The sequence below is a fragment of the Coenobita brevimanus genome, chromosome 86, assembly GCF_032717465.1.
Source record: "Coenobita brevimanus isolate Jiangsu-jjx chromosome 86, ASM3271746v2, whole genome shotgun sequence".
In the NCBI taxonomy this organism is placed as follows: Eukaryota; Metazoa; Arthropoda; class Malacostraca; order Decapoda; family Coenobitidae; genus Coenobita; species Coenobita brevimanus.
The window spans coordinates 6,276,853-6,289,572 of record NC_137039.1 but is presented as its reverse complement, the minus strand read 5'-3'; the positions used below and the strand labels follow the sequence as shown (position 1 = coordinate 6,289,572).

The following is a 12,720-nucleotide window of genomic DNA, read 5'->3' as shown; positions in this document are numbered from 1 at the left end:
ACCATGCCTGCTTAAAGCCTGATTTCTTCTCCAAGCTTTGCCTCATTCATCACAACTATATAATTGCTCTCACACCTGAATGAATTGTCAGGTGCCATGTGATTAACCCATCACGACCCGACCGATTTCCTCTCTTCTTCATTTCTGCAACATTCAAGGCCTTTCCTCTAACTTTCGCTCTGTTGAGCACCACCTCTCCTCCTCTAAACCTCACCTTCTTTTTCTAACTGAGACTCAGCTGTCTGAGGCAACTGACAGCAAACCCTTTTCTGTATCCTCCTACTTTCTCTATACTCATTTCAAAGCCAAAGGTGGCTGTTCTGAATATATACACAACGACTTATCTTCCTCTCGTGTTCCTGAACTCAATTCTTCTGAATTCTCTACACTCTGGTTTCGGCTTTCCTGTCATTCTCTGACTAAATATATCTGTGCTGTTTACTTATCCCCTAATTCGACTGACTATAAAAAATTCTTCGACTATCTTACTTCTACGATGGAACACATTCTATCCATTTCTCCTTTCTCTGAAATCTCCAATCTAGGAGATTTCAATGTTCACCACCACCTTCATCTCTCCTCTCCTTTCACTGATCCACCTGGTGAACATGGCTACATCTTTTCTATCCTTAATGACCTAGAGCAGCTTGTACAGCACCCTACCCGTATCCCTGACCGCCTTGGAGAGAGCTCCAACAGACTTGATCTCTTCCTTACGACTAATCCTTCTGCTTACTCTGTTAATCTTTTCTCTCTGTTAGGCTCCTCCGATCACAACCTTATTACCTTAACCTGTCCTATCACTCCGGTATGGCCTGTGGACCCTCCAGGGAAACGTTGTCTGTGGCATTTTGGAGCCGCGGATTGGGAGGCCCTCAGGCAGTACTTTGATTTTCCCTGGAATGATTATTGCTTCCATGGCCGGGAGCCATCTGAGTGTGCGTTGCACATTATGGAGGTTATTTTCTCGGACATGGAAGCATACATTCCTTTCTCATAACCTTTGACTAACGCAAGAAGGTCTTGGTTTAATCACGCTTGTTCTAATGCTGTCCACAACAAGGAGAGGGCCTACAAAAGGTACCGGAGCCAACCCACCCCTGAATCACATCATCTATACGTTTCTGCCTGGAATCCTGCTAAATCTGTTCTTCGCTCTACGAAAAATAATTTCATCCGTACTAAATGCTCTCAACTCTCCAACTCGATTTCTTCCCGCTCCTTCTGGTACCTTGCCAAAAACCTTTCTAACAACTTTACCTCATCATCCTTCCTTCCTCTTTTCTGCTCTGATGGTTCTGTAGCTATTTCTTCTACTGATAAGCAGATCTCTTCGCACACACTGTCTCCTCCAATTCCACCTTAGACGATTCTGGTGCTGTTCCTCCATCACTTCCTCCCTCTGACTTCCTCATGGCTGACATTAAAATTTCTTCAGCTGATGTATTTTCTGCTATCACTGCCCTCCATACTAACAAGGCATATGGGCCTGATGGAGTCCCTCCTGTTGTTCTCAAGAACTGTGCTTCTGTGCTTACACCCTGCCTAGGCAAACTCTTTCGCCTTTGTCTGTCCACTTGTACCTTTCCTTCTTGCTGGAAGTTTGTTCTCATTCAGAAGGTCCCAAAGAAGAGTGACCACTCCCAACTCTCCAACTATCGTCCAATTGCTTTAACGTCCTGTATTTCAAAAGTTTTCAAGTCAATCTCAATAGAAAAATTTTAAAGGCATCTTTCCTATCACAACCTTCTTTCTGATCGTCAGTATGGATTCCGTCAGGGACGCTCCACTGGCGATCTTCTCACCTACCTTTCAGACTCCTGATCATCCTCCTTTCGGGACTTTGGGAAAAGCTTTGCCATTGCACTTGACATCTCAAAGGCTTTTGATCGAGTCTGGCATAAATCTTTAATTTCCAAACTGCCCTCTTACGGCTTCTATCCTTCTATCTGTGCCTTCATCGCTAGCCTCCTTTCTGGTCGTTCTATAGCCACTGTTGTAGACAGCCATCGTTCTTCTCCTAGATCTATTAACAGTGGAGTTCCTCAGGGCTCTGTCCTATCACCAACTCTCTTCCTTTTATTCATCAATGACCTTCTAAGCTGTACATCTAACCCTATCCACTCATACGCTGATGTCTCCACCCTTCACCTTTCCATTTGGTTCCCGCAACGCTCAACCCAGCAGTTACTTCAACAAACAAGGGATGAGGCTATGGCACACCTAATGTCTGACTTGGCACATATCTCTGACTGGGGTAAAAATAATGTGGTTGGTTTTAATGCATCAAAGACTCAGTTGTTACACCTATCAACCCAACAAAATCTTCCACAGGTATACCCACTAATGTTTAATAATATCCAGCTTAAGCCTGCATCATCCTTGAACATGCTTGGGGTTTCATTTACTCGGGACTTATCTAGGAAAGATCATATTACATCTCTTGTAAAATATGCTTCCAAGAGATTCGGTGTGATAAGCCAAGTCCGTTCTTTCTTTACCCCTGCACAATTGTTGACTCTATACAGAGGTTTTATCCACCCCTGTGTGGAGTACAACTCTCATGTGTGGGGAGGCTCCCCACATACAGCTCTTCTCAATAGGGTGGAGTCAAAGGCTTTTCGTCTCATTAACTCTCCTCCTCTTACTGACTCCCTTCAACCTCTGTCTCTTCGCCGCATTGTTGCATCTTTATCTCTTTTCTATCGCTACTTCAACGGTCATTGCTCCTCTGAACTGTCTGCATGCATTCCTCCACCTCTACGACGGGCGCGTAGCTCCCGTCTAGCAGCAAACTCTCATCCCTTTTCTGTCCAACTCTCTAATGCAAGAGTTAACCGTTACTCCCAGTCCTTCATTTATGCAACATGTCAACTCTGGAACTGTCTCCCTCTGTCTGTATTTCCTGCTGCCTATGATCTCCAGTCTTTCAAATGCAATGTGTCCAGGCATCTCGTAATGATCAGATCTTGAATTTGGCTCTCTATTGTATTTTGTTTTTCTCTTGGAGGGAACTGTTATTGCGGGCTCGTGGCCTTTGGTTCCTTCTTCCTTGCATAAAAAAAAAAAAAGAGATTAACCCATCACGTCCCGACCGATTTCCCACCTCATATACCCCCCAATCCCGAGCTATTTTGGAAAAATTTATTTTTGGCTAAAACCTGTTTTTGTTGAGAAACAAAGGAAAATCACCAGAAAGGGCTTACTGGGGTCCATAAGTGGTTAGAATAGGTGAGCCTCCCCACGTCAGGTATTGTATTCTGTCACTGACGTGTCAGGCTCTCACGTTTTCTATGGTAGATAATTTGGGGAGAAACAACAAAGAACATTTCTACATTTATTGACTGGGAACTAATAAACAATCACAACAAGAATATAATGGTTTTCATTGAGATATATAGGAAAAATATGCACTGTTCCATTGCGCAAGCACAGCAAGTTTGGTCACACTGGTTACACGTTAGTTGCTAAGTTTCTTGTTTCATGAAACATATCATTTTTCCTACTTGCATAATACTGTTTCAATGACATTTTACCATTTTTTGCATTATGAAAATGTTTTCAGCTGTTTACATTCCTTATTTAGATATTTAGCATAATTATTGTGCATATTTCCCTACTCAGCACACTTGCTATGACTTCTCTCAACATACATTTTTTTTACTTTCATATTATTGTTTCCATGACATTATACCATTTTTCAAACAATGTAAATGTTTTCACTTATTTACATTCCTTACAAGGATATTTAGCGAAATGCTAGCGCATATTCACGTAGTAAGCACACTCGCTACCACTCGTGTTTCAACTTATATTTTACTTCTTCACTTCCAATATACTTCCCCACTTTCATTACACCTGTTTCCACATTATACTACTATTTACACATTTACAGGCCTTATTTATTACACTGAGCGTCAGAATATCGCATCTGTATACACTCGCTAGGAATGTTTTGACTTTGAATATATTTATGCACTTAGATAATAATTTTCCACTTACATTACACCCGTTTCCACTTTATACTACTATTTACATATTTATGGGCCTTATTTATTACACTGAGCGTCAGAATATCGCATCTATATACACTCGCCAGGAATGTTTCAACTTAGAATATATTTATGCACTTAGATAATAATTTTCCACTTACAATACACCCGTTTCCACTTTATACTACTATTTACATATTTAAGGGCCTTATAATTGCACTGAGCGTCTGTATGTCGCATTTTTTCCTGAGTATGAGCGTCATATCGCATTCACACCATATTAATACTGCATCAAGGTGTGATATTCACTGCAACAAGGGTGAATGCAGAGACACACGTTACACTCAACGCACTCATAGCGAGTGTCTTTTCTCTGAGTGGTGGATCTCACACGGGAATTACCACACACGACACCTGCGTTGTGGCCTTGGTCTATTTGGCTGGGGAGGTATAGGAGTGGGAAAATGGCGGGCAAAAATTCTCAGGGGAGTCTGGGCAGTAGGGGCAGTGCATGTGCGTTGTTGGGTCCTCTCGACTGCATACTGGACTATAATCTCACGGCCAAGCTCCCTCAAACCCTTCAAAGGTTTCCTGCACTCCTGTTGTCATGGCGTGCAGGTGGTGGCAATTGAGGGCAGTTATATTGGGCAGGTGAAAGAAGTGCTTCTTGTACTACTTCATTGTGGTCCTGGCACACTTGACAGAGGATAACATGGAGTCAGACTGGTCCATCAGCCACATGTTGATGTTATAATCCAGCACACACTCGGGTTTCCAGATGCGGCGCCTCCTCTCGCTACGGTAATCCACGGACTTTGTACAGTGCATCAATGGGCGGTGAACCGTGGACAAGAGGCAGACTTCTCTGTTGTGGTTCCACACTGTAGCTAGGATGTTGTTAGCCTTGAAGAAGACCACCTCATTTTTTTCTAGTTTCCGCCCCACCTTGACCATGTGACGCCGATTCACCTTGACGGTACCACAGAGTCCCATGTCATGCATGTGTAGTTAATGAGCGAGAACAGGGCTAGTGTACCAGTTATCCAGGTAGAGGACATGACCATGATGAAGGTACTCTTCAATCATTGTCTTTACCACTGCTCCAGACAGTCCAATACTCTGATATTCTATTATGTCTGTCTGTGCACCGGTGTACAAGACTATGTCTTGCACATAACCAGTCCTACAATCACACATAACAAAGATCTTAAACCCAAAACGGTGCCTTTTGGTGGGTATATAATGGCAAAAAGAAATATTGTCTCTCCACAACATGAGACTCTCGTCTATGACAAGGTCTCTATAGGGATAAAATGAGGAACGGAATGTTTGCCGTAGGTGAGCAAAAACCAACCTAATTCGCCTCATCTTATCAGTGTCATCTGCATTGGCAAAATCATCAGCATCGTAAAAGTGGAGGCGGCTTAGAATTTGCTGATACCGATTACGGCTCATGATCTTGCCAAATACAGGTGTCTGCATGATAGGGTCCGTTGTCCAGTATGCCGGAATTCTGTTTTTACATAAAATATCCATAAAAAGTACCAAGGCAAAAAATACAAACATCTCTGCCAGGGAGACAGGGTAATCGTCAATGATCAAATGCCGGCTCCTTGTGCCCAGTCGTTCACTCTCATGGCGCTGGCTGCTAGCAAAACAGTTGGTTTGTTCCACAATCTGCTCCACAAAACCCTCACCGAAGAACAGGTGGAAAAAATCCAGCCTGGTGTAGCAATGGTGAATCCCAGGAGCCGTGCAGCAGCGCATCCCTGCTCAGTGAAGGGGTGAATGATGGGAGAGAAATCACTGCCATCTTCCCAATTCCAACTCACATTAGCCTCGTCCCCATCGTCGGGGTGGGGAGATGCTGGTGGGGGAGGTTGGGGAGGAGGAGTGCGGAGGGCTTCTCCACTCGCATTCCTCTTCCCTCAGCCTTTACCCTTCCCCTTTCCCTTACCCTTACTGCCTTGGGGAACATCAGGGGGCTGTGGAGAGAAAGTCCGGAAATATTGGGGAGCATAAGACGTGCCGGGGAGTGGCCCCATCTCATCTCCCCGTTCCATCACCACATCACGTGATTCACCACGCACCCTCACTGCCCCATGTGATACGCTCCGCTGCCTCGCACCACCACATGAGAGTGATGACTCACTCCCGCCACTCTCACTTTCAGTGACCGCCCCTACACTTTCAATTTCACTCCCCACTCCCTCCACGCCACTTCTGCCCTCCCCAAATAAAACACTAGGCCCATACCTCATAGAACGGTGTGCTGTGCGCTCGGGGACGCGATGAGTGATGATCTCGTGGCCGTACCACGTGGCAGCACGTCCCATGGCTCCGGCCTCCACATCACGTAGGGGCTGCAGAGAGGTGATTGCATGATGTTTTGTTGCAGGCTGGCCCACTCTCATGGCACGATAAGTGACGTAGCGCTGCTTCCTCGGGGACAGGACCTCCTCATCACTGCTGCTACCCGCCTCTTCCTCTGGTTGTACATAATCTTTGTCTGCCATCTCATCATCGAGGGGCGAATCACTGTTGCCTGTGAAGGCGTCCAGGGCTGCTTGAATTTGCTCCTCTGAGAGACCTCTGTGCGCCATGTCTGACCTGGGTCACTGCTAACAGGTGAGTGACCGAGCTGAGGTTGAGCGCGGGTCTCGCGGGGTCGCCGAGTGTCCCCGCCCAGTGGCAGGTAAGAGAAGGTCTCCCAACCCTGCGTACCCAAAATCAAGCGTGAGATTTGAAAATTGTGCAAATTATGAACCTTGCAATAGACGAGTTTCCGGTCAAAATTTTTTTGAAGTTAGATACTTCTATGGGTAAAAGATACATAGAAAATAACTATGTCAACTATTATTTCCAAAAGAAATGTGCAGAAACATGAAAAAATAATAGATAAAGTAGCCGAAAAATCACGTGACTCTGAAACAGCCTGTGATTGACCGTGACGTCACTACTCACACTGAGGCAGCATAGTCTGCTTTGTTTACGTTTAGCCAGCATACACTGTGTTTATTTCTGACCTCTAAGAATGTCCAGTGACAGAGGAATAATTGCTAATGTTTCGTTCCAATGTGTAAGTGCACTGACAAAATCACAGTAGGGAAATTATTCCTCTGTATACTAGCCAATAACAATAATCAAAAACAGTGGTGGCTGGCTGCTCGTCGGAAGTTCCCAGTGCTGGAATGCAGTCTTTACTGTTGTGAAAATATTATATTCTTCACCATATAAGTTCATGCATACCTAATTATCTGAAATTCAGTAAAAAAAACTATGCTTAATTTAACTATTAACCCTTTAACCGCGGGTGTCATTCCAGAATGACATTGCAAAAACTGGACCAAACCGCGGGTGTCACTCTCGAATGTTTGTGAATATTTTGAATACCCCGCGTTTTTTTCGTACGCCAATGGTTTCAAGGGAGAGTAGCTATTAAGTTCTTTCACTCCAGCCAACCCCCACCTCCCTCCTCCCCCCCCTGGGGCCCCACCTCCCACCCCCTGGGCCCCCCACCCCACCCCAGACCAAACACGCATCAGTATCTGTCCAGCTGTGTGAGTGACAACACTGCTGATGTGGAAGTGAAGTGCAGGCAATTACAGTGCCTTTTACCTGCCTCAGTGAACACAGAGTGGGTGTTTATCGTATGTGCAGTGTTCATATATGTTTATAGTATTATTATCAGAATGAGGTTGGCATTTGGTAATGGTGTGTGAGCGAAAAATAGTGATTACAACACCGCTGATATGGCAGTGAAGTGCAGGCAATTACAGTGCCTTTTACCTGCCTCAGTGAACACAGAGTGGGTGTTTATCGTATGTGCAGTGTTCATATATGTTTATAGTATTATTATCAGAATGAGGTTGGCATTTGGTAATGGTGTATGAGCGAAGGTAATGGTGTGTGAGCGAAAAATAGTGATTTTAGATCGCTCACTTCTAATAGCACTGCCCATCCAGTGATAGTCAACGAAATCATGAAACCTACATCATTGCAAAGCCGAAGGTTAGTACTTTCTAATGGTACCTTATTTTTCGCTCTAGATTTATTCTGTGCAGAGTTATAAAGGTTTAAAGTTTGTTTACATTTTGGTCGAAACCCCCGCGGGAGAGGACAGTCGGGGCAAAACAATGCCCGCGGTTAAAGGGTTAATAGAATATTATGAGTCAGAGTGAAAATGTTCTAAGGTTAGCGGGTATTTCTACTTTAGATCACCAACATGCCTTGACAGACTTATATTTTGCACAGATACTGATTTAAAGTGCAAATAAATGCACTTGTATGTTACATTAATATTTATACAAAGCAGAAGTCTGCCTCTCCCTACGTGTCAACAAGTGGGTTGGTGGAGGGTTAGTGCCCCTCACCGTAAAACAAATAACTCAAAGACAAATGGCCACCCCTTACCGGATTATGGCGTCTGGCAATAGATAGATAGATAGAAGTCTGCCAAGGAAAGCTGTTGAGTTAAAAAGAAACACTTCCGCTAATTTTAGCCCGTTTTCGCTGTGAATCCGGATTTATTAAAAGGTAAAATTAAATACAAAAATTTGACTAGATTTTGGACAATTAGGTGAGTATGAACCTCTACGGTAATAAAATCTATAATACCAATTAAAATGTGCCAATTCATTCGGTGTTGATTCGGTAAATGACCGCCGATTCGGTATTTCGTCACACTCCCCTGAAGTATTGTACTGTAATTCAGGGTCACTGAAACTGTTTTTTTCAGAAAACTAATCATTAAGTTATGAAATATGAGTATGAGCATAATATTATTATAAACTTATACAACTGATTCTGTGCGGCATACATTTAACACTTTCCACCTCATGAGGTACGAGCACCGCTCGGGTATGGTGTAGCTGTAAGCTACATCTGGTCGATTTTACCACAATTTACTTACCTAACAGGTACCATCCATTTATACCATGAAAAGTATTCCTTCACAACATACCTGAAGGGGATAGTTCGGATCTACGGTAGCCATGCAGGTACAACTATCATATCTTACTGGTAAAGTATTGTGTGATGGATTGCAGCGTCGTCTGCAGTGTGAATGCTGACGTCATCGCCAACATGGCGTCTCCTTCCCTCCAGCCACAAAGAATTAAAGTTATCACGTCTTGTTCAGTGAAAATGATAAATTAAATTAAAAGATACATATACCGTAAGTTTTTAAGTACATGGCAGAGTGCACTGGCCATGTTTACCCAGAACCGGCAACACGTCTATTGTGCGACGTACCAGTACGTCGACGGGACTGGCTGTTACAAAACGTTGTGACGTACCCATACGTCGACGGGACGCCTCAGGTTAAGAATTTTTTCTGAACAGTTTTCCAGTCACCACAAATTCAAATTTTTCACTCCTGAAATGATACTGGACAGAACTTAAAATTATTTACCCCATTCATCAAACTTGTTTTTCTTCACTTCTTAATGAATTAAACAGTGTCAGATGACATCAACTGAGTCAACCATTTACCACAGCGCTCTTCAACCTTTTTTGGCGTCGTCCACCCCTAGTGTTGAATTGGTAAAAGCTGTCCACCCCAATCGGTTAACTGTATAATCCCATGATCCTAACCTTATATATTTACTTTTTTAGATTCTTGAATGTACAAATATATAGGCAAGTAAAAGCAATTTCACTCATTATAAATTTGGAGTTTATTATTTTTCCATTATGCATTTCATATGATTACATAATGCAGTCTCATTACAAGAGAAAATGCAACATCAGTGCAGTTTAAAAAAAATGGCATCTCTCCTAATGAAGCAAATCAATAAGCAATATTGCGCATAATATGCGTTGTATTTGATATATTCCAAAAATCAAATTATTCTTCATTTTTAAATCTACATATGCAGGAAAAAATAGTTTCATTCACTTTTTTAATTTCCAAATTTTAGTTATAAATTCTTCCATATACTTAATCATTCATTCAAAATGCATCAGTGTAAGGTGATTGATAATCATTTGGGATTTATTATTTATTTCTTCTTTTTTATTCTATCCATATACAGAAATGATCTGGTCCACCCTCTGTCCACCCAAAGAAAGCTGTCCACCCCACACTGAATTTCGTCCACCCTAAGGTGGACCGTCCACCCAGGTTGAATAGCATTGGTTTACTACATTAAGCACACTAGAAACTCTTCCCTACACAATGATGTAATAGGTGTCTGATGAGACTGCTTCTCTGATAAAACTGTTTACCACATTCATCACACTTGAAATTCTTCACTCCTGAATGAATTAAAAGGTGTTGAGTGAGATTACGCTTATGTTCAAATAGTTTATCACATTCATCACACTTGAAATTCTTCATTCCTGAATGAATTAACAGTTGTTGAGAGTACCTTTCTGTGTAAATTGTTTACCACATTCATCCCACTTGAAATTCTTCACTCCTGAATGAATTAAAAGGTGTTGAGTGAGATCAAGCTTCTGTCTAAATTGTTTACCACATTCATCACACATGAAATTCTTCACTCCTGAATGAATTAATAGGTGTTTGATGAGACTACCTTTGTGTGTAAATTGTTTACCACATTCATCACACTTGAAATTCTTCACTCCTGAATGAATTATTTGGTGCTTGGTGAGATGACACTTCTGTGCAAACTGTTTACCACAATCATCACACTTGAAATTCTTCACTCCTGAATGAATTAATAGGTGTTTGGTGAGACGACACTTCTCTGTAAATTGTTTACCACATTCACCACACTTGAAATTCTTCACTCCTGAATGAATTAATAGGTGTTTGATGAGATGATACTTCATTGCAAATTGTTTACCACATTCATCACACTTCAAATTCTTCACTCCTGAATGAATTAATAGGTGTTTGGTGAGATGACACTTCTGTGTAAATTGTTTACCACATTCATCACACTTGAAGTTCTTCACTCTTGAATGAAGTAATAGGTGTTTGGTGAGATGACACTTCTGTGTAAATTGTTTACCACATTCATCACACTTGAAATTCCTCACTCCTGAATGAATTAATAGGTGCTGAGTGAGATGACCCTTCTGCGCAAAGTGTTTACCACATTCATCACACTTGAAATTCTTCACTCCTGAATGAATTAAAAGGTGTTGAGTGAGATCACGCTTCTGTGTAAATTGTTTACCACATTCATCACACTTGAAATTCTTCACTCCTGAATGAATTAATAGGTGCTGAGAGAGATGACGCTTCTCTGTAAATTGTTTACCACATTCATCACACTTGAAATTCTTCACTCCTGAATGAATTGATAGGTGTTTGGTGAGAGTACCCTTCTGTGTAAATTGTTTACCACATTCATCACACTTGAAATTCTTCACTCCTGAATGAATTAATAGGTGCTGAGTGAGATGACACTTCTCTGTAAATTGTTTACCACATTCATCACACTTGAAATTCTTCACTCCTGAATGAATTAATAGGTGCTGAGTGAGATGACCCTTCCGTGTAAATCGTTTATCACATTCATCACACTTGAAATTCTTCGCTCCTGCATGAATTAATAGGTGCTGAGTGAGACCACCCTTCTGAAAAAACAGTTTACCACATTCATCACACTTGAAATTCTTCACTCCTGAATGAATAACTGCATGTTGGGTAAGACTGTTCTTAAAAGGAAATGCTTTACCACACTCTAAACATCTGAACTGCTCAGCTTCAGCTAAGGACACTGTGTCCAGGACAGTCTCATTGTCACTGAGGAATATTTTGTCACCCACCTCACACTCTGACTGTTCTTCCTTTACCACCTCCAATATTTTGTCACCCACCTCACACTCTGACTGTACATCTGGTTCTTCCTTTACCACCTCCAATATTTTGTCACCCACCTCACACTCTGACTCTACATCTGGTTCTTCCTTTACCACCTCCAATATTTTGTCACCCACCTCACACTCTGACTCTACTTCTGGTTCTTCCTTTACCACCTCCAATATTTTGTCACCCACCTCACACTCTGACTGTACATCTGGTTCTTCCTTTACCACCTCCATTATTTTGTCACCCACCTCACACTCTGACTCTACATCTGGTTCTTCCTTTACCACCTCCAATATTTTGTCACCCACCTCACACTCTGACTGTACATCTGGTTCTTCCTTTACCACCTCCAATATTTTGTCACCCACCTCACACTCTGACTCTACATCTGGTTCTTCCTTTATCACCTCCAATATTTTGTAACTAACCTCACATTCTAACTTTACATTTGGTTCTTCCTTTACCACCTCCATTATATCATTCCTTCCACCTCTCTCAACTTCCACTATACTTCAGTTACTCTACCTTGGTGTTAATCTTACTGTCTACCACCAACAGGATGACTTACCCTCATTGTACCCATGCTCAGTCATCAGATGCTTCCATTACAATGAAGTGTCAAAAATTCATCACTATTACTGGATAATAATAGTACATATATAAAATGGATAAAATTTCAATACACAAAAAATGGATAAAATTTCAACACATTCCTTCAACCCTTTGGCCACGACCTATCATTTCTCGGTCATTCCCCTGGTTGCGGCCTAAGTCCCTAAAAAATTGTGCTAATTATATTGTTACTTTTCCAATGGGAAATGACTGTGAAGTTCTAATTTTTTTAGTGTGATAATGGTAAAAAATGCACATTTCTCTACGAAAAAACTTTAAGGCTATAAGAAAAAAATGCGAAAATTAATTTTTGCAATTGTGTGCTTTTGC

General features: G+C 41.9%; 1 protein-coding gene across 1 annotated transcript; it reads right to left on the bottom strand.

The window, feature by feature from the left end:
* Positions 1 to 4,664: 4,664 nt before the first annotated feature.
* Positions 4,665 to 12,361, bottom strand: LOC145410551 (uncharacterized). Its single transcript, XM_080280669.1, has 4 exons — positions 12,347 to 12,361; positions 10,819 to 11,543; positions 6,401 to 6,584; positions 4,665 to 4,805 (listed from the first exon to the last, which is right to left on the bottom strand). The coding sequence occupies exons 1-4, from the start codon at positions 12,359 to 12,361 to the stop codon at positions 4,665 to 4,667; spliced, it is 1,065 nt and encodes a 354-aa protein (XP_080136795.1).
* Positions 12,362 to 12,720: the final 359 nt, after the last annotated feature.